Source organism: Kryptolebias marmoratus, linkage group LG3 (assembly GCF_001649575.2).
Source record: "Kryptolebias marmoratus isolate JLee-2015 linkage group LG3, ASM164957v2, whole genome shotgun sequence".
Classification (NCBI taxonomy): Eukaryota; Metazoa; Chordata; class Actinopteri; order Cyprinodontiformes; family Rivulidae; genus Kryptolebias; species Kryptolebias marmoratus.
Genome location: NC_051432.1, coordinates 109,232 through 136,522, shown reverse-complemented (window position 1 = coordinate 136,522; position 27,291 = coordinate 109,232). Strand labels below are relative to the sequence as shown.

The window sequence follows — 27,291 nt, the reverse complement described above, 5'->3', positions numbered from 1 at the left end:
GTTGTGTCACAGCTAAATGTTATTGTGTCAAAATATGCACCACTCTGTCCAGTCACCGGTCCTTATTTTAGTTTCTGGAAGGTGGCAACCCTACAGCAGACTCCTTCTTATATTTCCACCGAAACAACTCACAGGAAGGAGGGGTGAGTCAGCGACTCCTGTGACCTTAATCACCCTATTATTGTAATCGTTATAACAACGACTTATAAGCCCTGAACTCCCAACCCACGATCAGAACTAAAGGAGAAGTCCAGCTACCTTAGGACAGTCTTCTCCCAGCTACGCTTGTCAGATTCTGACACAGTTGGTTAATCATGTGAGTCAAGCTTCCACGGGGTTTTCGCCAGTCAGCCTGGTACTATGTTTACACTGAGTGAGGACCTGCATTTCAGAATCACATCAAGAAAACTACTGGAGTAAGCTCTTTCAAACTATCCCATTTGATATAGTTCAGGGTAACATTCTTATACTTTGCAATAAGTACATTTAACACATCACATACTAAAAGCGTGCTGACACTAGCTGATTGTGATATGTACATATCTTTAGTATGTTAAACAACACTGGAGGAGAGAAATAAGTTAAGTTTTATACAAGACCTTGTTCATTGCTTTGTGAGGCAGTCGTGATTTTTATTGTATCATATTGAGCCATGTACAACAAAGACACATTTTTGAAACCAACATGTTGTTTTATTTTGATGGTAAACATTTGCTTTTGCCGCACCTCTGAAGAGGTCACTTAAAATTTTCCACTGTGCATGAGATCGGCCGAAGCCCCGCCCAACCCGTGACGACACATGACGACACTGGGAATCGGACCAATTAGGTGATCGGTGGGCGGCTACAAGGTCCAAATTTTACGCGGCGCGTGGCGGGCCGAAACACCGAGAATGAATATCCCGGTCTCAACCGGTTTCAACCGGTCTGTGGTTGGAAGCATGAGCTAAGAGGACGAGCATTAAACATCCCTGCTGTCTCACAGTGCATCAGCTAATAAAACGAGACTCCTTCACTTCGTGATTATGACTCGGAATACCGCTCAAAGTGTGACTCCGTAAATTAGTGTTGTTACCTTAGCTTGACGGTTTGTTAGCCAATAGACCTAATTCATCAATGACTTTTCCATTAGCTTGCTAACTTGCTACTAGCCTGCTGGGAGTCGGATGTAATCTCATTATTAAATGTAGACATGTTTTATAGTAGATGAAGACAAGGAGAAACATGTTGCGGTAAACTGTTTAGTACAACGTGGAGTTAATAGCGGAAAGGCATTTTTTACTTGGCGCCGTTTACTTTGTATATTGTAGGAAAGCTAGCATGAGCCTTTAGCCACCGAATCCTTGAAGCAGAGTAATGTAAACGCGTGACATGAGATAACGGTGCTCAGTTTTCAACGTTTTCGGAGGCTTTTCGCGTTTTTTTTCCGCCATTACAACCTGCACCGGGATACTAGAACTTTGTTTCCATAAGAGGACAGCACGCACCAGGTGAGTAAAGCCCGAGCAATGCTAACCCAACTAGCGTAAGCTGTGACTGTCCGCCACTTTGAGAAATGTCTTCTTGATTATTTAGGCTTTGGCTTCATGAGCGGCAACACAAACGAAACGTGATTTAAAATTTGCGTATCGATTTGTAAACTTTATTTTTATTGCTGAAAACACGTGTTGAAATAGTGCTGTGACGAAGGAAGCTGATAGTCGGTGCCCAGTTTGCCAGGCGGGGGCGCTGTTTCACTCAACTAGCTCACAGCCTTTATCACTGGTTGGCGTATTTGTACCACAAAGATTCAGACAATGGTCCTATTTAAACTGTATTGAAAGTTAATTTTATTGACACAGACGCGGATACATTTGTTTTTACCTCACGGCTCACTGGATCGATGCTTCAGTTCTCATGAAGTGACTCATTTACAAGCAATTGTCTAATGTATGCCTTTAATTTGTAGTAGAGTAAACAAAAAAGTGAAATAGGTGATTTGTTTATTTTGTTAAGATTGTATGGAGAAGTTTGATGGTATCCTTAGGTGTCTTTGAGCTTTTTATCAGACAGTCTGTTTAAAGAGAACAATCAGACTTTGGGTTGTTTGGTGGTTGTGTTCACCACACTGAAGATGGAGCAGAGGAAACAAAGCTGAGAGCTGTCTGAGGAGCTCAGAAAGAAGATTATAGATGCCTATGTTAAAAGTGAAGACTACAAGGCGATCGCCAAACAGCTTCATGTTCCCCTGACCACAGCTGACAAGATTATATAAAAGTAGAAGGTTCATGGGACTGGAGCCAACCTCCTAGAACGTGGACGCAAGAGGAAATGCAACCCCACGTTGATTAGAAAGATGGTATGGATAGTGCAGCGTAGTCCAGACAGAAATATGCCAAAATGCATGGTAACAAGATCCAACGTTTCTGCGCCCGATGAGACAAAACTGGAGATTTCTGACCAGTGACATCAGGTTTTTTCCTTATTGTGGAAGTGTACTAAAATAAGTGTATGCTTCTGTAGACGTTCTGAATCACTTGTGTTTGAAGACACACACTGTAAGCTCCCTTTAGATTTGGGTTGTAGTTTTATGTGGCTTAGATGTGAATTTGGGACAGTGTATAAGAGCAACTAAGGTCATAACAGATTACTTTTCATTTCTGCAGGAAGCTCTATGCCAGCAGAAATGACAATGTTGGCCGATCATCCAGCCAGACAACTGCTGGACTTTAATCAGAGACTGGACATCACTCTGTTGGACAGTGTTGTCAACTCCATGTATCATGACATTGGAACCCAGGTGAGGGTTGTTTTTTTTCCATTGTGGGATACCCCTGTGTGAATAGATTTAAGTAAAGCACTGTCATTTAAGTAAGATTATCTTCAGAGTAAATTTGTTTACAAGTGTTTAAATGTTCCTTTCTTTTAGCAACGAGTGGCCCAGGAAGTGCTGACAAATCTGAAGGACCACCCAGACGCCTGGACACGGGTTGACACCATCCTGGAGTTTTCTCAGAACATGAAAACTAAAGTATGAACATCGCATACAAACCCAGTTCCAAAAAAAAGTTTGGATTTTGTGTGAAATGTACATGAAAAGTGTTGGTTGGTTTGTCTGTCTGTTAGCAAGATTACTTGAATACTAATAAACAAATTTTGTTGAAATTTTCAGAAAGTTTTGTGTTGTCACGCTAAACTAGTGATTACATTTTGGTGGTGATCCAGATATAATTTTTTTGACCTGAGTCCTTCCAGTTTTTCTCTGCTTCTGGGAGAATTATTGTCTGTTTTAAAATAAAAGGGAAACCAACCAAAAAACAAACTATTGTACCAAACCGTGATTTAGGCATACAGTTACACTTGCTTTTTTATTGAAAATGATTACACATAATCAGGTCCAGTCTTTTTTTGTATAGTAAAGGTGCAGGTGGTGGCAAAGAGTCTTTTAAGATAATTGGGATTCTTCAGAGCTCAATGTTGTACACATTATAGGCTTGTTTTTTGTTTGTTTGTTTGTTTTTGTTTTGTTCAGACCTGTAAGTCGTCTCTTTTCTCTCTCAGTACTATGCGTTGCAGATTCTTGAGTCAGTCATCAAAACACGTTGGAAGATTCTCCCCCGACATCAGTGTGAAGGTAAAATTGGTTTCATAACTATAAAACAATATTTTAAAAAGATTATTACTGATTTAGACCATCCTAGCCTGTTCAGTGACCATGTCTGGTGTCTGTTTGAAATACGTGCTAAAAAAATAGGCAGATGCTTCTTTTAGTTTGCATCTTGTTTGGGGAAACATCTGTATTCCTCAACCAAAGCCTGGCTTGTTTTTGTTTGTTTAGGAATCAAGAAATATGTTGTCGGACTGATTATCAAGACCTCTTCTGATCCTGCAAACATGGAGGTGAGGAGGCAATTCTGTTCAACATACACAGTTCCTGTTTTCTTTGTTCTACTTTATATTAATGATTTGTTTCGTGTTTATTTTATAGAAAGAGGGGGTGTACATTTCAAAACTCAACATGATCCTCGTCCAGGTAAGCTTTGTTGTTTAAATATGTAAATGAACATTGGCCGACAGCAAATAATGACAGAGATTTTCCTGTTCTGTGCTGCCGAAGATCCTGAAGCAGGAATGGCCCAAACACTGGCCCACCTTCATCAGTGATATTGTTGGTGCGAGTCGGACCAGCGAGAGCCTCTGTCAGAACAACATGATCATCCTGAAACTCCTCAGTGAGGAGGTCTTTGACTTCTCCAGTGGTCAGATGACCCAAGTGAAGGCCAAGCACCTCAAAGACAGGTGACTTACCAAAGCGTTGCTGATATTTGGGTGGATCTTGTTTCTTTATGATTTTTTTTTTTTTTTTAATCGGTTTTCATGACTTTGCATTGAGTCACTGTAAGTGCGTTGTCTGCCAACCAGTGCTGAGAAGCTTTAGTATTTTTCAAATTTAAATTTGTGCACTCAGTGTAGTTAAGCTATCATGTGTAAGATGCCATTAACACATTATATTAGACACACATACAGTTACAGTACATATACATTAAAATTCTTATTTTCCACGAGTTAAATGAATCAAAGGAAGGAGGGTGCACATTTTAAAGGAAGTTAGAAAATAGAACCTTCTTGAAAACAGTTAAAAAGCTGCACAAGTATTACGCATATAGAATTTATTTTTAGGGGGTGGTTCAAAAACTGCCCAATTATTGCACATATTTTCATAGGAAATTTCACAAAACATTTCATAAAAGATGAGATTTGCACATTACACATGCCTTTTCACAACAAAATGAACTGCACATGGTTTGCACATACATTCCTCAGAGTTAAAATTACAAATTATACAGCACACACTCGCCTCACAGCGAGAAGGTCGCAGGTTCGCCCCACAGCCTTTCTGTGTGGCATTTACACATTCTCCCCCTGCATGCGTTTTCTTTGGGTACTCTGGTTTCCTCCCGCAGACCAAAAACATTCATGTTAGGTTAATTGTTAATTAAATTGTTCCTAGGAGTGAGTGAGAGGGTGAATGGTTGTTTGTCTCCTTGTGTTCCTGTGTTGGACTTGTGACCTGTCCAGGGTGTCCCCTGCCTCTCACACAGTGACTGCTGGAGATAGACACCAGCTCCCTGTGACCCTGAAAGGAGAAGCAGTTAAAGAAAATGGGTGGATGGATTACACACATATTTTCCACATAGTTCTTGTGTATGTTGGAAGGGAAAGCAGAGTGGTCAGTGATGTAGTTCACTGTAATGTACATTAGGAGGAGTTGTGGTGTTAGGTACTTCTGTCCCTCTTTAATTTCTCTTTAAGGAGAGCTGTTTAATGGTCTAAATCGTCCCCTGTGAGTGCTGAATGCTAACAGGCCTGCGGTGTCTCAGGTTGTGTTCACCTGGTTGAAGTCTGTCCTTGAGGATACTCTGTGCTTTCCTCCTGCAACATGAGGTGTATATTGTGTCCATTGAAGGGAGATCAAAGCAGATCACCCTCTCTATTGTAACAATTTTCTCTGTCAATGTGGTGTTACCATACCCTTTACTGTTTTTTTAGTGTATTTTTGCCCACCCTAGGTTCTGAGATATGGAGGCTGAGGAACTTGTGACTGTCGGTCCGCTCCATCCCGTCCACTTGATGATGATATGCCCCTTTCATGCGGACCCTAACGGTCCCGGCTCCACTCTACTCGGCTTGCTTTGCAAGCGTTTACATCTGCATTTTTTCGCACTCGGTCCCTGCTTCGGAGTCGGGCCAGCCGGGTTGGCCCTGCTTCGTGGGCGGCGCAAGCTTAGCTCCTGTTCACTCATTGGTCGTGGGTGTGACCAGATGCAAGCATAAAGAGCAAACAGTAGGAATATAAACAACAGCGTTAGCTTACCGTGCAACGTTTCTGCTGTCTGTCCCCCAGCTGAAGGCCTGTAAAGCCTGAAATCTCCGGCTGATAACAGCTGTCCTACTCTGCGCAACAATCACGGCATCCAGAGCATTTCTTCCACTGCGCCTCTCTGCCTGAAGTCTCAGGAGAATCCCCATAAGTTAAAAAAAACAGCAACAACACAGGGCCATAGCGCTTCCGTTGTTTACACAACTTGCGCTAAGTTTCGGTAGCGCAGCCACCCGCGCCGCGGCCCCGCCTCCGCAACACGAGGAGGCGTTCCTCTGCTCCCGACCAAACTGGCCGGTGTAAACGCGGTGCATTCTTTATCGAGCCGAGTAGAGTGGAGTAGAGCCAGACTTCTGAATTAGGGTCCATGTAAAAGAGGCAATAGTCTGCAGGTGGTGCTCTCTTCTTGAAGTCTAGGATGAGTTCTTTGTTTTTGGCTATGTTGAGGACTACATTATTGTCCTCTTTGTAGACAGTCAATGTTATGATCCAGGTTTCTAAATGAAGACTCATCCCCTTTGCCGATGAGGCCAAGGAAGATTATATCATCTGTGTACTTGGTGGCGATTGTGTCCTGATCAGAGACACACTTGTGTGTGTACAGGGGGAAGACACTGACGTTGAACAGAAGGCCTGGCTCATAGTCTCTGCTCTAATTAATCCCAAAGGTGTTTTATTGGGTTGAAGTCAGGACTCTATGCAGGCCAGCAAAGTTCTTCCACACAAAACTCATTGATCCATGTTTTGTGCTCTGGTGCTCAGTCATGTTGGAACAGGAAGGGGCCGTCCCAAATTGTTCCCACAAAGTTGGGATCATGAAATTGTTCAAATGTCTTGGTATGCTGAAGCATTAAGAGTTCCTTTCACTGGAAATAAGAGGCCAAGCCCATTTTCTGACAAACAACACCACACCATAATCCTCCCTCCACCAAATTTTACACTTGGCTTAATGCAGTCAGGCAAGTACAGTTCTCCTGGCAACCACCAACCCCTGACTCGCCCATCAGATTGCCAGACAGAAGCATGATTCATCACTCCAGAGTCCAGTGACAGCGTGCTTTACTCCACTGCATCCAACACTTTGCACCGGGTGATGGAAGGCTTGGATGCAGCTGCTCGACCATGGAAACCCATTCCATGAAGCTCTCTACACTCTGTTCCTGAGCTGATCTGGAGGTCTGTAGCTGTTGATCTGCAGAACGTTGGTGACCTATGTGTGCCTAATCCTCCGAGCCCGCTCTGTGATTTTACGTGGCCGTCCACGTTGTGGCTGAGTTGCTGTCATTCTCAGTCACTTTCACTTTGTTATAACACCACTAACAGTTGACTGTGAAATATTTAGCAGCAAAGAAATGTCACGACTGGACTTACTGCACAGGTGACATCCTGTAATGGTACCACTCTGCAATTCACTGAGCTCCTGAGAGCGACCCATTCTTTCACAAACGTTAGCAGAAGCAGTCTGCATGCCTAGGTGGTTGATTTTATGCACCTGTGGAAATGGAAGTGATTGGAACACCAGAATTCTGTGATTTGGTTGGGTGAGGGAATACATTTGGCAATATATTGTATGTATGAGGAGGGTCAAGGTGTTTTAAGGTGTGGTGAAATGTCAGTGTCACAGTGTCATCCACTGATTAGTTTGCTGTGTAGACAAACTGAAACGAGTCTACTGAGTCTGGAACCACAGAGTCTGTGTGATGGAGAACCAGATTCTTCAGGCACTTCATTGCAACTCATGTGAGTGGTTCAGGTCGGAGGTTATTGATGGCTGTGTTTGTTTTTTGGGGGACTGGCACTATAACAGAAAACTTGAAGATGTATGGGACAGTTTCCTGCGAGAGTGAGGTGTTAAAGATTTCCGTCTCCACTTGGAGTATCTTGGCTGTTGGGTTGAGAGGTTTGTTTGAGGAGATTCCTTTGTTGTGTTGATTAAATCTGGGTAGAGAGGCATTAAAAAGATTTATTTACAATGGCCAAATTGTGCAAAAGAATTTGAGCTGCTTACATCAGTTTGGTGTGTACCTTAAATCAGATTTTCTGATGAGCAGGCTGTTATTTATTGCCTGCCACTATGAAAGACAGTCGCAGTGATTGCGTGTTTTGGTGGAGGAAGTATCTCATGAACCACTGGATGGATTTTAGTGAAATTCTGAAATCACTGGATCTACATCTACAACTGGTTAACTTTTGGAGTCAACCTGTTTCAAGATGGCCACCACAGTTAATCAAAATAGCAATAACACAAAAATGATAGTCAAGTTTAAAGATTATAAGCTAAAATTTGGTGTAGTAGTAGATGAAGCGGGCGATATGCATTCCTTGAAAAAAAAAAATTCTTTTTTTTTTTTTATTTTTCAGGCAGTTTATAAGGGATCAGGGTATCTTCAAACTGCCCATAAAATGAAAGCTTTTGTTCACACAAGATGTTTATTTTCGGACAAACCCGCTGTCACTAACGACCAGTTCTTTGTTTTTTCTTCAGCATGTGCAATGAGTTCTCCCAGATATTTCAGCTGTGTCAGTTCGTGATGGTAAGACAGTTTAAGCCAGAAGCCCTCCTTTTTAATTTTTTAACTTTTTAGGATTTTCTTGTATTTGTTAATATCTACCATCTTGCATTTTCACGTATTTACTCCTGGTGGCTATAGGAGAACTCCCAGAATGCACCACTGGTTCACGCCACTCTGGAGACTCTCCTGCGTTTCCTCAATTGGATTCCTTTGGGATACATCTTTGAGACAAAACTCATCAGCACTCTCGTCTACAAGGTAAACCAGCCAACATTAACCCTCCTGTTATGCTGCGGGTCAAATTGACCCATTTTAAAATTCAAATTCTGTATGAAACTTCTTCTGCTTGGTTTAATTAGCATAATCAACATATAAAATCAAATTGGTTCATTTTACGTATTTGCAACCCCCACCTGCATTTATACATTACATAGATTCTGTCCGGGTCAATTTGACCAGGCAGTCAAAGTGAAGGGGTAAAAAGGGTCAAAAATATCTTATACTTTTTGTTTCTTTGCAACTGTGAGACATATTTCACCTCAAACACACATACAGAGATGCACACCCTCTTTACCTCACTAATAAACTGTGGAAATGCAGGCGTTGTTACGAGTTTTGACGGGAACCTTTTCTGTTCCTGTGGGTAAATAAAACCCACACTTGGTGGACACTCAGAAGGGGAGAGGGGAAACGTATAAATAATCTCTGCAAAGGAGTCCTAAAAACATTAAACGCTGCAGACATCTTCGATCAAGACGGTGAAATAGACAAGGATGTGTCTGAAAGCTATTAGAACGGTGTGGGACAAGTGGGTTGAGCAACTTCCACTGCTCCATAATGCAGGCTCCAATGTCACAGTGGATGAAAGGCTAGTGGCATTCAGGTTTACAAGCCACCAAGATGAGCACGGCGTGTGTGAAATATGCAACATTAATTTGCTCAAAGCACAATGTGATGACATGGCTCTCGTGTGCTGGGTAGATGAAAACACATATGGATTTTGTTCTTTTCCACCTATTCATTTTTGCGTATTTGAAGTAATGCATAGTGTTATCTGTCACAGGATGACATCACTTATAGACTGTGGAAACTCACAGACACACATGCACTGTGTTCATGTTGCTAATCTCTTATTTTGTTGTTGTTATTTTGTTCATTTCTGGTTCAAAAACATTGATTGAAAAAAGTTTATTTTCAACACAAATCCTCATTTGTCTTGATTTTAAATCAACGGGTCAATTCGACCCCAAACAAAATAGGTGTCTCAAGTTCATTTATGAACTTCCTTCCTTAAAATGCAAAAAAAAAATTCTAAAAAAATCAATTTCAAGTATAAATACTGTTGTGTAGATTTTTCAAGTGGACATAAAAATATTTAACATCCATTTTTTTAAGAAAAACAAGTGAATTATCCTTATTGATTCTTAATTTGTGAGAGTTAAAGAACATCATTTCACTAAATATTGATTGAAATGGTTAGTAATGCAGTTAATAATCAGATACAAAAATGATTCTTGGGATTTTAGTTTCTGACACTACTGTATGATTAAACATTTCCCCGAGTCAAACTGACCTAAGAACATCATTCCTGTTCCTCAGAAACAAACATAACAGGAGGGTTAACCAGTAAACAAAAGCTTGATCCACTTCAGTGGTAAAGTGGTGGCAGTATTTCTGAAACAGGCAGCCGAACTTAACAGTTTTTGTGACTGATATTTCTAATCAGGATGATTAAAGTCAGACGTGTCAGCAAAAAAAAATGGTTTCCTGCAAGTTTTCAGAGACATCTGGAGGAGAATCCATGTTTGACTGCTGACTAGCCCAGCCCAGCCCAGTCTGACTAGCCCAGTCTCATTTTTTGTTTCAGTTCTTGAACGTGCCCATGTTTCGCAACGTGACACTGAAATGTCTGACGGAGATTGCTGGAGTGAGCGTCAACCAGTATGAGGAGCAATTTGTCAACTTGTTCACCCTCACCATGAGTCAGCTCAAACAGGTACGCAGGATACTGTGGTGATATGATGTTGGACCCGAGTTCTTTTTGAAGTCAGGGTGTTTAATGCCGTGCTGTTTGGTCAGATGCTGCCGTTGAACACGAACATCAAGGTGGCATACGCCAACGGGAAGGATGACGAGCAGAATTTCATTCAGAACCTGAGTCTGTTTCTGTGCACGTTCCTCAAAGAACACGGGCAGCTCATCGAGAAGAGACCCAACCTGCGTGAGACACTCATGGAGGTAGGAGGGTGGCAGAGACCTTTCTGTTGAATTTAAAAACAATGAGACATTTTTACACTTAAAGCAGCACTTTCAGCACATCATTTAACGCTCGTTCTGTAAGATCCTTTTGGATAGTTTAATTGTTTTTTGTTGGTTAAAAGGAAGTGAAATTTTCATTCCTGAAGTTTTTTTTCGCTAAAGCTTTAAAGAGTGAAAAATAAGTAAAGTCTGGTGTGAAACAAATCTTAGTCACTGACCCAATTTAACTACATTATAGAACAATTTTTATAAACCTTTGTTACACTTAAAGCCACATTCGTGTTCACCTAAACTTTTTCACGATGTTCTAATTGTTTGAGCTGGACCTGTATGAGACAAAAGAGATGGTTTGGCTGTGTGTGTTGTAATTTGACCTCACTCTCGTCTCAAGGCCCTGCACTACATGCTGTTGGTGTCGGAGGTCGAGGAGACGGAGATCTTTAAGATCTGTCTTGAATACTGGAACCACTTGGCAGCAGAACTCTACAGGGAGAGTCCGTTCTCCACTTCCAGCACCCCGCTGCTGTCGGACGTTCCTCCTCGAAGGCATCTCTACCTGCCCGTCCTCTCCCAGGTGAGGCAGAAAATGAAAACACACGTTTGGATTCTGCAGAGAGTGTTGCACAACAACAGCCCAACAGGAAAGGAACGTTTGCCAGTGTCGGCCATGTTTTTGTCGCAGTTCTCATTTGTTTGCAGTTCTTGGTAAAATGATATATAAACAAATTGTACGAAGTTTGATGGGTCACTTAGCTCGGTCAGAGGAAGTCACAAGCTAACATCTGTCCTCCTTCTGCCTTCTCTCCCAGGTGCGTTTGCTGATGGTGAGCCGCATGGCCAAACCAGAGGAGGTGCTGGTGGTGGAGAACGACCAGGGGGAGGTGGTCAGAGAGTTCATGAAGGATACAGATGCCATCAACCTGTACAAGAATATGAGGGAGACTCTTGGTAAGTCAGTACAGACCTGTTAGTAAATACACACCTCAGTTTCACATGAATTTGGACTGGGGCTGCATGGTGTTAGAAAACCTTTGCTCAATATTATTGTTTAATACTGTGACAGTATCAGTAACGATAAGCCCACATTTTCCTCTTTCTCTTCTGTCATCAGTCATCTAATCCAGGTGTGAGCATCAAGGCCAGTGGCATTCTGTTAGATTGACCAAATATATTATTAGCAGCAGAACATAAATACATGCTACCTGTAATATAATGACCTATGATTTATCGCCATAATCTCGTGCTCACTGATATTGCGATGTTGATAAATTGTGCAGCTTTAATTTGGACCCAGTCTGGATTTGAGACCATCAGAAACAGTTCAGTCTTTACCACGTATAAATGACATTTTAAAATAGTATAAATGTAATCTTTGCAAAAAAAGCCAAGACTATTGAGTCATTTAAATATGTTAGAGCCTTCGGGGGTTTGCACCACCTGCTGCTGTAGTTGTTTCATTAGTCTGTTCCTGTTAAGGATTGTTATTTTATCTGACGACTTTACAGTTTAAATCTGTCATATGTCCCATGTTGTCAGAGATTGTATGATCAGTTGTTGGGTTACTGATGTGTCATTATTGTCTCCTGTGTGTCTCTGCATCCTTGCAGTCTATCTGACACATCTGGACTATGCGGACACTGAACGCATCATGACAGAGAAGCTCCACAACCAGGTGAACGGCACGGAGTGGTCGTGGAGGAACCTGAACATGCTGTGCTGGGCCATCGGTTCTATCAGTGGGGCGATGCACGAGGAGGATGAGAAGAGGTTCCTGGTTACGGTCATCAAGGTGAGACTCAGTAAAACCACTTTCTCTCCAAGTAGGTCTTTGTTTGATGAGGGATGACTTGTGACTGCCTGTTGTTTTATTTTAACTTGTTGTGGTAAACTGTGTGTTTATGTGCAGGACCTGCTTGGCTTATGTGAGCAGAAAAGGGGTAAAGACAACAAGGCTATAATAGCATCAAACATCATGTACATTGTGGGTCAGTATCCTCGGTTCCTGCGAGCCCATTGGAAGTTCCTCAAGACTGTTGTCAACAAGCTGTTTGAGTTTATGCATGGTAAGAAACGAGCTGCAAACTAATGCAGCCTAAAGATTGTCTATATATTCTGAAATGCATGGTTACAATGTGTTGTGCTGAACTGAATTATAAGAGGCATGAGCTCTTCCTATCCCTTTCCTGATTATGCAGAGACCCACGACGGCGTGCAGGACATGGCATGTGACACCTTCATCAAGATTGCACAGAAATGTCGGCGTCATTTTGTCCAGGTTCAGGTGGGAGAGGTGATGCCCTTCATCGACGAGATCCTCAACAACATTAACACGATTATCTGCGACCTGCAGCCTCAGCAGGTGAGTCCTGTTGTGTTTCTGAAACATTTCATGACATTGTTGTGTCGGCTTGTTAGATGACTTGTTCTTGTTGTTAGTAAAACATCTGTCTTGCTTCTTAGCCAACATGCATCTTTGTCAAAGTGTCTGTTCTGACTGTAGGTCCACACGTTTTACGAGGCAGTGGGTTACATGATTGGAGCTCAGACAGACCAGGCAGTTCAAGAGCTTTTGATAGAAAAGTACATGCTGCTGCCCAATCAGGTGTGGGACAGTATCATCCAACAGGCCACAAAGGTAAAAGTTAGAACCCACTGATGTCCTGCCAGATGCCTCCTGCAGTTTGCTGTTTGTGCTGAGTTTCATTTCTGGGCTGTGTTCTGCAGAATGTGGACATCCTGAAGGATGCGGAGACGGTCCGTCAGCTGGGCAGCATCCTAAAAACGAACGTCAGAGCCTGTAAAGCTGTTGGTCATCCGTTTGTGGTCCAGCTGGGTCGGATCTACCTGGACATGCTGAACGTCTACAAATGTCTCAGTGAAAACATCTCCTCAGCCGTCCAGACCAATGGTCAGCTTCTACCCACTTCTGTGTCTCCTTATTTGACTTTGTCTCTGATGTGTGTTTGGTCTTTTTGACTTGGTCACGTAGACATGTTGTGTTTTCTTATTTTGTGTAGGTGAGATGGTGACAAAGCAGCCTCTGATCAGAAGTATGAGGACAGTAAAGAGAGAGACACTGAAGCTGATATCAGGCTGGGTCAGTCGCTCCAACGACCCTCAGATGGTGAGCCTGATCTTCTAATGATTTTACCTGTTTTAGACTGAAAGATACTTTTAAATGTGCTTATGTTTTAATCAGAATTTTTATTTACTTTTAGCAGTGTTTGAAGCGTTTTGGTTACTGGTGTGGGAGGTGGGCAGTCAGAAGGAAAACCTTTAGCCTCTATATTTAAGGAGCCCCTCCACCAGTTGAGCCACCTTGTGTACCGTCAAAAATGGTTTAAAAGGCTTTAGTAGTGGGTAACCAGGGTGTCCAGTCCTGGTCCTGGAGGATCCCTATCCTGCTCGTCAGCAGGTCTTCATGTTCTGCAGAAGCCTGTTAATCAAATCAGGTGTGTCACAGCCGAGAAACATCTAAAACATGCAGGACAGCGACCCTCCAAGACCAGGATTGGACACCACTGGCCTAAACACATTTAACAGAATATATTCAGGGTTTTTTTTTCTTCATTGGAATCAATTCTGTACTTCTTTAAATGGTTTTAAACAACTATATTTGGACCTCATAAATGTTAGATAAACGTGGCTCCTGAATGCTACCACTGACAAACCCCACCATGTAGGTGACTGGAGTGGTTTGTTTTATTTTGGTTTCTTGTACCTTTTAAGGACTGCAGGATTCCTGTTTTTTGTGTGAATACAGTCAAAACAGAATTTACTTGGGTTCAAATTTTGCCAGAACATGTTTTAGATCTTGTAACCAAAACCTCACAAATTTGGACCAGGTGTGGTGGTGAACTTAGTCAAGTACAACAAGTGGCTTCTTGTCATTGAAGTTTTTGTTTCTTTTCTTTTGTTTTTTCCTCCTTTCTTGTACTCGACTAAATTCAAGTATTGGTAAAAGTATTGTAATACTGATACACTGTGAGCTAATTTAATGGGTCCATTTAACTGCTCAATAGTTGTAAAACAGCTTGTACTTTTCCAAATTGTCTCTATCAAGGATTTTGATGTTGCTGTAGAATAAAAACCGTGAGGTTAGTGAGGTCAAAGTTAAAAATCTTGTCTACACGTTTTTGAGACTGTCGGCTGTGCTCTGAATTTTCATGTTTGAAATATTCCCAGATGATTAAAAACGCCTCATATGAAGTTTGAACTTGATTCTCATTTAAAGAAGTTGATTGTAATAATCAAAGTAAATTCCACATCATTCAGTCAGAGGCTCTGGGTTCTCTGGTAACTCTTTGTGAACAAAGATAGTGTACGATTATTAAAACAAGCCAGTTTAAAATATTTCAACGAATCATATTAAACATGTTTGGATCTCGGTCTGTGGTTTAGGTGGCAGAAAACTTTGTGCCCCCCCTGCTGGAGGCAGTGCTCATCGACTACCAGAGGAACGTCCCGGCTGCCAGGGAGCCTGAAGTCCTCAGCACCATGGCAACCATTGTCAATAAGCTGGGTGTCCACATCACCAGTGAGATCCCTAAAATCTTTGATGCGGTCTTCGAGTGCACTTTAAACATGATCAACAAGGTCAGTTTGTGTCATTTATCTGTCCCAGGTGAGAGGTTTTACACAATATCTGTAGAAGCATCAAGTTTTAGCTGGTTCTCGTTTTCTTTTGTCTCATCAGGACTTTGAAGAATTCCCAGAACACAGAACCCATTTCTTCTACCTGCTTCAAGCTGCCACCTCCCAGTGCTTCCCAGCCTTCCTGTCCATCGCTCCAGCCCAGTTCAAGCTGATCCTGGACTCCATCATCTGGGCCTTCAAGCACACGATGAGGAACGTGGCTGACACAGGTCTGATCTGGAATAAGCTTGACTCGCTTGATTTAACTTCCACACAGTTAAAAAGAACTGGAAAAAAAAACAAAGGGTGGAGGTTAAAACTTGAGCCTTTTGAGTTTCTGAGCAAATAGCCTTTCTCTTATACAGACATGGTTGAGTAGTGGAGATAATTGAAGCTGTGATTGTCTCCAGGTCTGCAGATCCTCTACACACTCCTTCAGAATGTGTCTGCAGAGGAGGCAGCTGCACAGAGTTTCTACCAGACGTATTTCTGTGACATCCTTCAACACATCTTCTCTGTGGTCACCGATACATCTCACACTGCAGGTAAACAGGCCGACTATACAGATCTTATTACTTTGTTTCACCATCTAAAACTGTCTTTCAACGCTCGAACAACTCATCATATCTGGTTATACAGTGATGCTAAATTCTGACAAACGTCTAACCTGATTTACTCCCGATGGTAAGTGATTCATTAGCCCTCTGCCTGCCTTCAGGTCTAACCATGCACGCCACCATCTTGGCCTACATGTTTAACCTGGTCGAGGAGGGAAAAGTCAACGTGGCTCTGAGCACCACCAACCCTACCAACAACCAGCTGCATGTCCAGGAGTACATCGCCAACCTGCTCAAGATGGCATTCCCTCATTTACAAGAGTAAGTAGGCATCAGTTAGCCATACGAACCACATTCACACATTTTGACTGAAGACTGCAGCTCCAGTTTTCAGTATACACTATTGAATTTGTGGCTCGTTCTAAAGATTTGCAGGCTTTTCCTGTATTTTTGCTTTTCCTGTTAAAATTTAAGTTCTAAAGTAAAGTAAAACAAGTGGTAACCCCTTTGTTTGCTTCATTTAACAAAAGAACATGCAAACGTTCCATTGAGTTGTCAAAATGAATAGAAAAAGTTGTTTTAAGAATTGTTTCTCTTCTTTTCTAAATCATGTAAACTTTATTAGCTAGAACCTGAATGAATGACTTGTTTTGCAGTGCCCAGGTGAAGGTGTTTGTGACGGGTCTGTTCAGCCTGAATCAGGACATCCCAGCTTTCAAGGAACACCTGAGGGATTTCCTTGTGCAGATCAAGGTGAGCAAACAAAGAGCATTAGAGCCACAGTTTAGACTGGAAACTGTTCAGGTTTAAGAGTTGATTCATTGCGTCTTTCTAATGTTTTAGAAAAAACTGTCATGCGGTTTAAAACTCAGAGCTCTGCAGAATCAACACAACAAACGATACTAACGATGGCGTTGGAGCAATACCAGCGTGATGGGATCAATACTTGAGTTTGTTTCTACTTTCAGTGCATTCTCATTTCAGAAGTTAAGTTCTGCACCAGAGTAGGTGGGAAGATTACCTGTAAACATTGGATTTAATAAGCATGGCAGAAGATCTTTTAGTTGGCTCCAATTGCAGAAAACTTCAGAACTGATACATGAGCAGCATCCACATTTACTTTCATAAACAGCATGCCGTGTGACGTCATGTCTTCTCCACATGCAGGTTGTTTCAGGGCCGTAGACTGCCGCTCGCATTTAAATTATAATGTCAACAGACATACAAAAGGTTGGATCTTAGCCAAAAAAAGGTGTTTAGCATTAAGACCTGCAATGTGAATGTAACTTTCTTGTCTCCTTACTTTAAAAGAAATAATTAAAAAGAAAAAAAGAACTATTGTTGACGTGAAGCACATAAGCTCATGCTGCTTTCCTGCTGGGTAATGTTTTTAAAATACTGTTTTCATTGTGAATGCTGAAGCACTGCACACATCTGCATCCTGAATGGCTCTTTTCATCTGAATTTATGAGCAATGTTGGTAGTTTTCGTTTACACTTTACACCAGGGTGGGCAACTCTGGTCCTCGAGGGCCACTATCCTGCATGTTTTACCTGGTTCCCTGCTCCAACACACCTGATTTGAAGACCTGAATCTGAGAGACAGATTTGTGTAAATAAACTTTCCTCTTGCTCCAGAGAGCTGTGGTTGTGAAAATTTCACTGACCAAACCAGTTGTTATCTGATGATAATTATTAGCACCAGCACTGAAACTGCCTCGGTCAAAGAATGGTTCAAAAAGATCATTAAGTGGTGAACTGAGGTAATGAGATACAGCTTTAGATGATCTGAATGTTACTTTTGATCCTGATCAGATGGTTGTATAAGAGATCATGACTGGTTACCAACTCTGCAGTATTCAGTTTGTTGATCACTCGCACGTCTGTCTCGTGTTTTTTAAGGATTGTAAAAACGGTTACAAACTAATGACTCAAACAAAAAGTTTGATCTGGTAAAAGCTGCATCAGAACTCATCTGAATTTAATCTGAGAGGAGTTGAGACTGTGGAAGTGAAGCGGAGTCTTCCTCTGAGAGCCCAGAAACCAAGACAGCTGAGTAAAGCTGAGACTTCTGCTTTTCTGGTCCCGCAGGAGTTCGCTGGCGAGGACACTACAGATCTCTTCCTGGAGGAGAGAGAGGCAGCTCTTCGCCAAGCCCAGGAGGAGAAGCACAAGCTCCAGATGTCTGTGCCGGGTATCCTGAACCCCCACGAGCTGCCCGAAGAGATGTGTGACTGAAGTGACCGCAGCAACTATAACCTTCACCCCGAAAATGAGAGAACGCTTCCATATTTTAGTTTCTAGTGCGATGGTGTGCAAGAGTGTTAGAAGAGAAATTGGGGCCATTGGAAGGACCGTGACACTCGGTTGTACGTCGACCAAATCAATGTGTATATGTAAATGAGATCCACCCTCCATTGTGGTTCAGATTCAGTTTTTGTTTCTTTAGATTCATTTTATACAGAGATTGTTTTGTTTGTGTGTAACATGCAATCTTTTGTTACTCATTTGGTATTAAAGCTTTGTCTGGCAATACGGTTCTTTTACTTCTGCATAAAGTTTCCAAATTAATTTTAATCCTCCTTCACCTTACTGAAATGACATCTTTGTTAATATGTAATATAATGTTTGAAGGATTTGCAGTGTTTATGACGGATTGCTCTGGTTTCCGCAGTGCTGTGTGCACTGAACAGAATGAATATGATGTCAAGGAGTTGGTTTGTACTTCCTTGCTTCCTTTGTTGTTTTGTTTACCTTTTGTGTGGTTATTGTTTTGGCTTCTCTGAGGGTAGGGTGGGATGTTTGGGCTCTCGCTCCCTGAGTGAGTTGTTCTGCTTTTGAATGAAAAGGAAAGCTGTGTAAATCATCCCGTTTGTAAACCTTTGAGTACTCTGACAATATAAAGTTGGCTATTTTTACAAAACATCTGTATCACTGTGTTCATTACAGGTATTACGCTTTGACATTTGGGTTTTTCTTAGCCTTTGTTTTAAGTCAAAGGGATTTCCAACAAATTACTCTTGGTCTACCCATGTAATATATATACTGTCAAGTAGTTGTAAGATGTTACATTAAACAATGAGATTTATTGCCATATCTACCTTGTTTATTACATTTTTGATTAAAGTTGCAGGGAGATGACTTTATTGTAGTGGTCTTCAATTAAAATTGAGCAAAGGCCACTTAAAAACATGTACACGTCCAGCAAACGTCCAAACGTTCTCTTGGTGACAGCCATGCTAGTTTTCTTCCCTCACTGTTTTCTTTTAATGCCCATCCCTCTCTGTGGGCTGGCAGCTTCGTTCTGCAAAGAGAAACTGCTAAAAAAAACTGCCTCCTAAAATGATGTACTATGCTGAAAACCTTTACTGCCTAAAATGCATGGAAAAAGCTGCACTGCTTAAAATCACTGTAAATGTAGGAAAAACTGCTGCCTGCAATGAAAAAGGTTCTGTAAATTGGAGAAAATTACCATGAATATGGGAACATGTGCAAGTGATAAATGTGATTTTAATTCTGAAATTTAACAACTGATCCAGGTCCAGATAATACTTCAATTAGTCATCTGAAGCCATGGCTTCAGATGACTAATTGAAGTATTATCTGGACCTGGATATTTATCTGGACCGGGACATTTTAAAGAACTCTTCCCACTCTAGGATCATTTGCACTTGAACTGTTCAACAGCAGTCTGTCCTCCGGTGTGGTCCCTAATCATTTTAAACATGCTGTAGTGCAACCTCTAATAAAAAAAACAGTATTGGATTACACAATATTCACTAATTTTAGGCCCGTTTCTGAACTTTCTTTTATCTCCAAAGCCCTCGAGCAGATAGTGCAGTCAGTCTTCTTTCTTGAGGAACATAACATTTTGAGGTTTTTCAATCTGGTTTAAAAACTCTCCACAGCACTGAATCAGCCATTTTAACAGTTTTTAATAATATCTTTTTTAGCTACTAACTGGTGACTTTTTCGTCCTTGTGCTTTTAGATGTAACAGCTGTATTTGACTCTGTAGACCGTAATATATTGCTGTCTCCTTTATAGCAGAGGGTGGGAAACAAGGGCATTGCTCTGGAGGGGTTCAGGTCATATTTGGTAACATTCTGTGTCAGCCTTGGTGGGTCAGGATCCTCCTTTGCTCCTCTTTCCTGTGGAGTCCCACAAGGCTTGGTTTTAGGACCTCTTCTTTTCTCCCTCTATCTGTTCCCACTTGGTTCCTTACTAAGAAAACATGGCGTTGAATCGCTAGTCAATACGTGCTCTATCAGTTCACTTCTTAGGTGTCTTGAGGATATAAAGGCCTGGATGACACTCAGCTTTTTTAATTTGAATGAAAATAAGACTGAATTGATGGATTTTGGAAGCACTAGTGGGTCCTCCCCTGTAGATTTAGGTTCCTTGACTCAGTACAGCAAGCAAACTGTGAGGAATCTGGGGGTCAAACTGAATCCTGACCTCAAACTAGACAGCCAGATCAGGGCAGTCATAGGAGCGTTTTTTATCATTTAAGGCAGATGGTCCAATTAAAACTCATTCTTCTAATGAGGCACTTTGAGACAGCAGGCCATGCCTCTGTCACCACCCGGGTGGATTACTGTACCGATACTTCCCTTCAGATGGAGGCTGTGGGTCTTCCATTGCCTGACTGCAGAGGGTCCAAAATTCTGCTGCACAGCTTTTAACTGGCACATGTAAATACAAAAACATTTCCCCTGTTTTATCTTCACTCCACTGTCTGCCTGTCTATTTTCGGATCCATTTTTAAATTATTTTATTTGGTTTTAAATCTTTGAATGTCCTGGCCTCACCCTACTTTTCTGTCTCTATGTTTTCTTGTCTTGTGTGAGCCATGTTTTATAGTTGACTCTGTACAGCACTTTGGTCCGCTGTGGTGTTTTAAAGTGCATTACAAATAAAGTTGGACTGGATTCGTTTGTGTCCGGATGCGGACCGCGGTCCGGATTTTGGGAACCCCAGTGGTTTCGTACGTTATAGGCTGGAGATTATTTCTTAAGTCCAAGATTAGCGTGCTAGCATGATTCAAGTTTTGTTTCATTTTAATCTGCACAAGAATAGGCAATTATTAAAAATACATTTTTAATGAAAATGCGGTAATAACTGCCTCAAACACAAAAGGTTAGAGCTGAGGCGATTATTTCTTGTTGTGCTCGTTTGCCCTTGAGACCGTGTTCGGGAAATATCGCGAGACAAGCGAAAAAACACGAACAGACGAAGGGCACCGCACGGAAAATGCCGAACAGCCGACATGCTGTATCGACCCCCTCCCCTCCTTTTTCATCATGGCTGCTGTTTCTACTCTCCAGTAACGCTCAGATTGGTGATAGACTTCTATCCTTCAGTGCCTCTTCACCTTTTGGTGAACACCATCTTCGCTTGGATGTAAATCACGTCCTCCACCTTGCTGTTCCCAGGTTTCATTTAGTGGAATAACCTTCACTAATCACCCCCTTCACTGGGCCTTTTTAATATCCCCAAAACAACTAACTACAAGCAGCCAACAACAGTTTCCAGTGCAATGGTTTGAGTAGGCGCACTCAGTTTTCCTCTCCATGAACAATGTGTGAAAACTGCGCTGAACTGGTGGAGGTTTTAAATGAAAGTAAGTAAACGAATCATTTTATTTCCATCAGATGATGCTGATTTAGCTGCTTGATGTTTAGCATCGATGCTCACTAAAGCTGGAAGCATGTTAGCTTGGTGACTAGCTAAATATAAGTTTTAAGTGGTTTCTTGATTTGCGCACGTTTCCATCCAGGTCTTTTTTTCAGCCCCAAATAAGTAAACTTGGTGACACTGGCAAAGCGTTGTTTTTGGTCGGTGACATTTGTGTTTTTGCGGTCGGACTGTTTCGGTTTAAGGCTGATGCCATTTTCTGGGCCTGTCTGTCAAACACCCCAAATAAATCCAACTTCCAGGGTACCGAAATTATCTTATCGGTTGCACTACAGTCGTGAGGTGAAATACTTCATCACGGTTGCACGGTGGACATGAAATAGATGCAAAGGAATAGAATTAGAGTCGGCTTCCACGGGTAAGAAGTTAGCCTGCTAAGTTAGCCGCTGAGCTAGCAGGGCTGGCTGACTTTGTTTGATGTGTTTGTCAGGTCACTCTGCACGATGTCCACTCCGCTGCCTCCCATTGTTTTACACACGAACCTTCCCGACTCTCCAAATGCCCAGCTAATTCTCCAAAATACCCCCTCCGTTAAGAGTGCTGACATGAAGATGCGAGCAGACATTTTTTATCAGTGTTTTGGCTCCTCTGTGAAGCGTTAGCTAGCCACAGCTAAGCTAGCCCAGAAAATTACTGGCTACAATGAGGCGATTTTTATCAAAAGCACTTCGGTAATTCTCGGTTGCTTTTGCATGCTTTTGTTGAAGTGTGGTGTTTTTTTCTTTATACACCAGCTGTGCTACTTGTTAATTTAGTTGTAAATTTCATTACAAGGTTGCTACCAAACCGTATTGGCTAATGTCAACTTAAGCTAATATTTGTGAAAAGCGATGTGGCTTTTATTGGAGAAATTTGTAGTGCTGGTCGGGCCTTGTTGCACTTCAAGGCAATCTGAAACACTTAAAATAAGATTTGTCTTTATTCCACGGTAGACCCGGTTTTAAGTTCGATTAAATAGTTGAAAATTGAGTTGTAGTACGAATGCAGCCTTTGTGTATCCTGTGTTTGACACCACTTTGTTAAACACTGCATCACCTGACCCTGGCAAGCCTCAATTATTCAAAGTTAGCATGAGGCTAATTAAAACGGTTTTTTTTTCTTTGTCTGATATTGTGTGATTAATGGAGTTTTGTTGTGACTTTTATTGTGATGACTGTGCTCATATGGATTGCAATTTAGCAATTTATGTAACTTAAAACAAGATAAAGCACATTTTCTTTGTTACCTGAACACCGTTTGTTGTATTTTATTGTTAAAATGTCTGAGTAGATGAAAGGTCCAGATTGTATTAGATCCTGGACAGTTTCAGCTCTTGTTTTGGACACACACACACACACACACACACACACAGATACCTGGCTTTTGTTTCTAAAGTTAACCCATTAAAGCTGCAGGTAGGTAAGCCTTGCTCCTGTTTACATCATTGTCTTTTACAATTTGCTGCAGGCAGGTCTGTGTGAGTTCTTCGTGATCTGTAGTGAGAGTAGGGAGCAGGTGAAGGAGATCCTGGAGAGGTGGAGATTTGCTCTGGAGAAGAAGAGGAATGAAATTCACAGAAGGAAGACAGAATCTGTGTGTGATGAGAGAGAGAGAGAGAGACTGGTGGAACGGTGAAGCTGCAAGAAGTAGAGGTACTGAAGGTGGATGAGTTGAAGTACCTGGGGTCAACGATCCAAAACAATGGACAGAACACAAGAGAGCAGGCAGGTGGAGTGGATGGAGATGAGTGACAGATGATGTTCAGATTTTCACTGTGAGCAACCAGAAGGACAGGATTATAAAGGAGTCCAACACAGGGACAGCTCAGGTTGAGTAGTTTGGATGTGTGCAGACAGGACAAAATATGTTGACTATGGAGGGAGGAGGAACAGAAGAAGACCACAGAGGAGGTTCATGGATGTAGTGACGGAGGATCTTCAGAGGGTTGGTGTGACAGAGGAGGATGCTGGGATAGATGGAGGCAGATCTGCTTTAGTGACCCCTAAGGGGAGCGACAAAAGAAGACTACATATCGACTGATATTATTGTTAAAATAGGAACAGGGGGTCTGAAATTCAGAGTTTTCCCCATTGTTCATATGTGAGAGTGGTGCATGTAGTGGTGCTCCAAGTCACCCTATGCTTGTGTGTGTGTGTGCTTTTGTCTGTCAGCAAAATATCTCATGAATCACTAGATAAATTTTAATGAAACTTACGTATAAGTAATCATTAGACGTACATGTACAGTCGATTCACTTTTGGAGTCAATCCAATTTAGGATACTTGCCACAGTTAATTGACATTACCCTGCACAAAAAAAGCTATAACTCAATCAGTTTAGCAGATATCGAGCTAAAATTTGATGTGGTAGTAGCTGAGAGTCATTAACAGCACTCGCGATATCATTTGAGATTGTGCCTAATGTTATTTTCAAGGTTTGACCAAAACAGCTACATTATTTCTCAACAGAAGATGATCTCAGTCTGAAACTCTGGCCTTAAAGCTGGCAGGTGATATGCATTCCTCCAAGGAATGCTAACCCTTAATTCTTTACAGCCTTGGCTTTGTGCAGAGAGATATTTGTCAGGGTGAAACAGGAGATGGTAAAATGTGACTAACTCCAAAAAGATAATTATATTTCAGGGTGAGGGGTTGACCTTGGTCTTTGTCAGATGACCAGTGACTGATGGAAATCCAACCAGATCATATGTACAGAAACTGTCCGCCCTGTTTGAGCCAATTGATTAGAAGTTATTGGTTCTGAAGCGCACACAGCAACACTAAAACATTGCAGATGTAAAACTGTTTGTGAAGTTGGCAGCTGTATTTCTTATTTTATCAGCTTGTGAGACTTGTTGCTTCTGGATAGCAGCTTTGTAATTTTTGTACGAGTGATTAAAAAAAAAAGTCTAGTTTTTGTTTGTTAATCGAAGGGCGACGTTTAAAACCTCGCATTACAAATAACTGTGGAAGGGCAGGATGGCGGGGGCTTCCACGGCGGGTGGAGGCTGTCAGCTGCGACAGCTCTGTCAACAAGACTGGCAGGTCCATGTGCCGTGTCTGGAGGTGACCTGTGACCTCAGATCTGCTGCAGCAGCATGTGCTTATGGGAAACAGAAAGAGAGTGAGAAAATGAAGGTTAACAACAGAATTATATTTGACAAATGTTTTCCTGCCTCGGGGCTAAGTCAGACCAGTTCTACACAAAGAATTCCTGATGTTGTAAACCAGACTTTGTCAGAATGGGCAATAAATCTGCCTGAAAAAAACTAGATGTTTGTTGGTGGGTACAAATGAATTTGTAATTAGGAAAACTGCATAAATAATAGAGTGGATATTAGGTTGTTTTTTTAACATCTGCTTAAGATTAAAAAGCAGAAGACTTTAAGAAAAGTCACAATTCTGTTTCCCCAGAGTTCACACAAAGAAAAAAGGTTTGTTTTTGTATGTGTGAAGTAGGCATGGGCTGGTATTGAAGATATTTAGGATTAAGGTTGAATTTTTAAATTAATTACAACTATTGAGATTCATTTTTACATCTAACATCAGAGAGTCAGGCTGTTTTTAAAGTGCTTTTTTTTTAAAGACAGATGACAAACTTGTTTAATGACACTTAAGGCAGCTCTGTACATTAATAGGTGACATTCACTGTGTGAGCTGATGTTTCCGTTTGAATTGTTTTATGTTTGGACCAATGTTATGTACCCAGAAACGAGCCGTGTTTCCTTTTTAGAAGAAATAAGTAAACGGACGGCTGTCGTTTTCCTTTCTTATCAGTTCCTCAAGTGGCAGAAACACAATTGGCCGACCAAACTAAAGTAGAACAATTCTAAAATAATCATGCTTAATAGGCAGGCTTTTACGTATTCTCTGCTGTTCGGCTCTTTGTAAAGTAGCGATGAGAGCCTGACAAGCCGAAGTTAGCCTCCATAGCTAGCTTGCAGTGTGCTATATATTTTATCTGCTAACATGCTAACGTTGTAGCTTGTTGCAAAAATTATCTTGAAAAGAGAGATGGATGTTGCTGCTCTGGTAGATAGGCCATGACTGTCGGCGTTATTAGCTGAATAAAATGTACAAACAACTGTCGTCTTTTCTTTTTAGTGAGCGTAACAGTTCAGGAGACCCCACAGCTACCGTACACAGCTGAATGACAGACAAATTCAGCAGTTTTCACACCGTGACTTCTTAACACCGGGGTATACCTTGAAACTGGTAACCGTCAAATGTCTAGTGTGAACAGATGTTAATCACACACATCTGTTCTCTTCCTTTTCTTCACACCGATTAACTTCTTGTATTAGTAACACAAATCTTTGTTACACAGACTTGGATCGCACGGGCAGATTTCCTTCATATTGCGACAAGGGCTGATTTATGACTTCAAATTTAAACATGTTTTGCAAAGATGAAGTTTTGAGGTCCAAACTTTAATTACTGTTAATTAAGCTCATAATATTCCAGTGCTGAAGACCTGCTGTCAGTCTTGTTCCCTGAATGGCTGAATCGCTGCTGTAGCTGGAAGATAAGGTGCTTTCTGTTAAAGACATATGTTTTAAAGATGACAGAACCAAAGACCAGCAGACTTCCATTTAGGTGTTTATATTCCTGATCTTGGCCTTATCTGTGATCCCGACACCTGTACGTTCTGTACACTCTGTTCCTTAAGCATACATATGCTTTCTGTGCCTTTATTTCAAGTATCATCTGGTAAAAAGGCATCTGAGAAGACATCAGTGTTCTTGTTTTTCGCAGTGGAAGCAGCTTGATTCGTGTTAGAAGCTGGAGTAACCGCTGATGTCAGTACAGCCACAGTGAAGACTCGAAGAAGGAAATGTGGTCAGAGTTCACATGTAGGTCAGCAGGAGGAGCCGACTCCTACAGCATGAATTTATTAAAAGAGCTACAACCAGTGCAGCTCGACAGTTTCCAGCCACAAATATGAGAAAAGACCAGCTAATCTTAACACACAAGCTCTTAGAAAGAGTTTAAACTTCTCTTTTCACATTTTATGAAACTAAAAATAAATCACAATTTTAGCTTTCACTCTAAAAATTAAACTTATCTTTTAAAATGATTTTTTTGCATGTTTGTACATCCTAATTTCTGTTAACCTGTGTTAAATTCAAGCAGTTTATCATAATTCGGTAACTCTTGTCTGTTAGTGGTCCAACCAATGTGAATGAGTCAGAACCTGATGGCCTCTGAGGCTGAACTCCAGGGATCCTCTGTGAAAATGGAAGACACTTCCAAAGATTTGCTCCCATTAACTAAAATGAAACTACAGACCCAGGGCTGGAATCTAGGCTTTATTGAGGGTGGTAAAATGCATATTTTCTTTCAACAAACGCACAAACCAAAACCAACTAAAGCAGAGTTACAAGAACACAGCAGTAATAGGAAGTTCAGTAATTCCTTTGGACTCCAAGTGTTCAAGTTACCAAAGAAGGCAAAAGGTGGATATGATAGTATAGAAATATATCAATGGATTTTTTAAAGCGATCACTCAAAAATATGGACTATTTTTGAAAAAACAACAACAACCAAAAGTATAAGTCAAACATTTGGATCTCTTTCAATCCTGGATTTGCTGTTTGCTTGGTTCCAAACTGGGAACGATGCACTCAGCTCGGTGGAAAGGCTGTGAGAACTTCAGCTGCTTAAAGAAAACACAGGAGGTCCATCTGTCACCATGGAAACCTTTGGAGAAACAAGAAAAAATGGTTTCAAATTTCATCCTAAAAGAATGAGGGATTTTAAAAAAGAAAAGCACAGCGTTGTGTGAAACAGTTCTT

General features: G+C 41.4%; 2 protein-coding genes across 5 annotated transcripts in view; both read left to right on the top strand.

Moving 5' to 3' along the window:
* Positions 1-893: 893 nt before the first annotated feature.
* On the top strand, positions 894-18,745 carry xpo1a (exportin 1 (CRM1 homolog, yeast) a). The gene is made up of 25 exons (XM_017433765.3): positions 894-1,489; positions 2,645-2,778; positions 2,908-3,009; positions 3,540-3,612; positions 3,817-3,878; positions 3,967-4,011; positions 4,096-4,277; positions 8,345-8,393; positions 8,511-8,630; positions 10,240-10,368; positions 10,452-10,610; positions 11,023-11,205; positions 11,441-11,579; positions 12,239-12,420; positions 12,538-12,694; positions 12,827-12,990; positions 13,132-13,266; positions 13,356-13,539; positions 13,649-13,755; positions 15,033-15,227; positions 15,328-15,496; positions 15,677-15,811; positions 15,985-16,144; positions 16,480-16,576; positions 17,914-18,745. Exons 2-25 carry the CDS (start codon positions 2,653-2,655, stop codon positions 18,058-18,060), a joined length of 3,201 nt encoding a protein of 1,066 aa, XP_017289254.1. The 5' UTR covers positions 894-1,489; positions 2,645-2,652; the 3' UTR covers positions 18,061-18,745.
* A 2,346-nt stretch (positions 18,746-21,091) lies between these two features.
* The window catches only part of usp34 (ubiquitin specific peptidase 34), a 68,274-nt gene continuing 62,074 nt past the window's right edge, over positions 21,092-27,291 (top strand). For 2 of the 4 annotated variants that reach the window (XM_017433762.3, XM_017433759.3), the window contains exon 1: positions 21,093-21,444. In XM_017433762.3, the coding sequence (XP_017289251.1) occupies positions 21,402-21,444 (43 nt within the window). In that variant the 5' untranslated portion in view covers positions 21,093-21,401. Of the gene's footprint in view, positions 21,445-27,291 lie in introns of all 4 variants that reach the window. The other 2 variants (XM_017433760.3, XM_017433761.2) reach the window with 2 other exon arrangements.

Bases quoted from the DNA above. Each gene is read 5' to 3' on its own strand.
- xpo1a (XM_017433765.3), top strand. From the start codon at position 2,653: ATGCCAGCAGAAATGACAATGTTGGCCGATCATCCAGCCAGACAACTG. The intron at 12,421-12,537 runs GTGAGACTCAGT...GTTTATGTGCAG, and splicing joins TCCTGGTTACGGTCATCAAG to GACCTGCTTGGCTTATGTGA. The intron at 16,577-17,913 runs GTGAGCAAACAA...CTGGTCCCGCAG, and splicing joins ATTTCCTTGTGCAGATCAAG to GAGTTCGCTGGCGAGGACAC.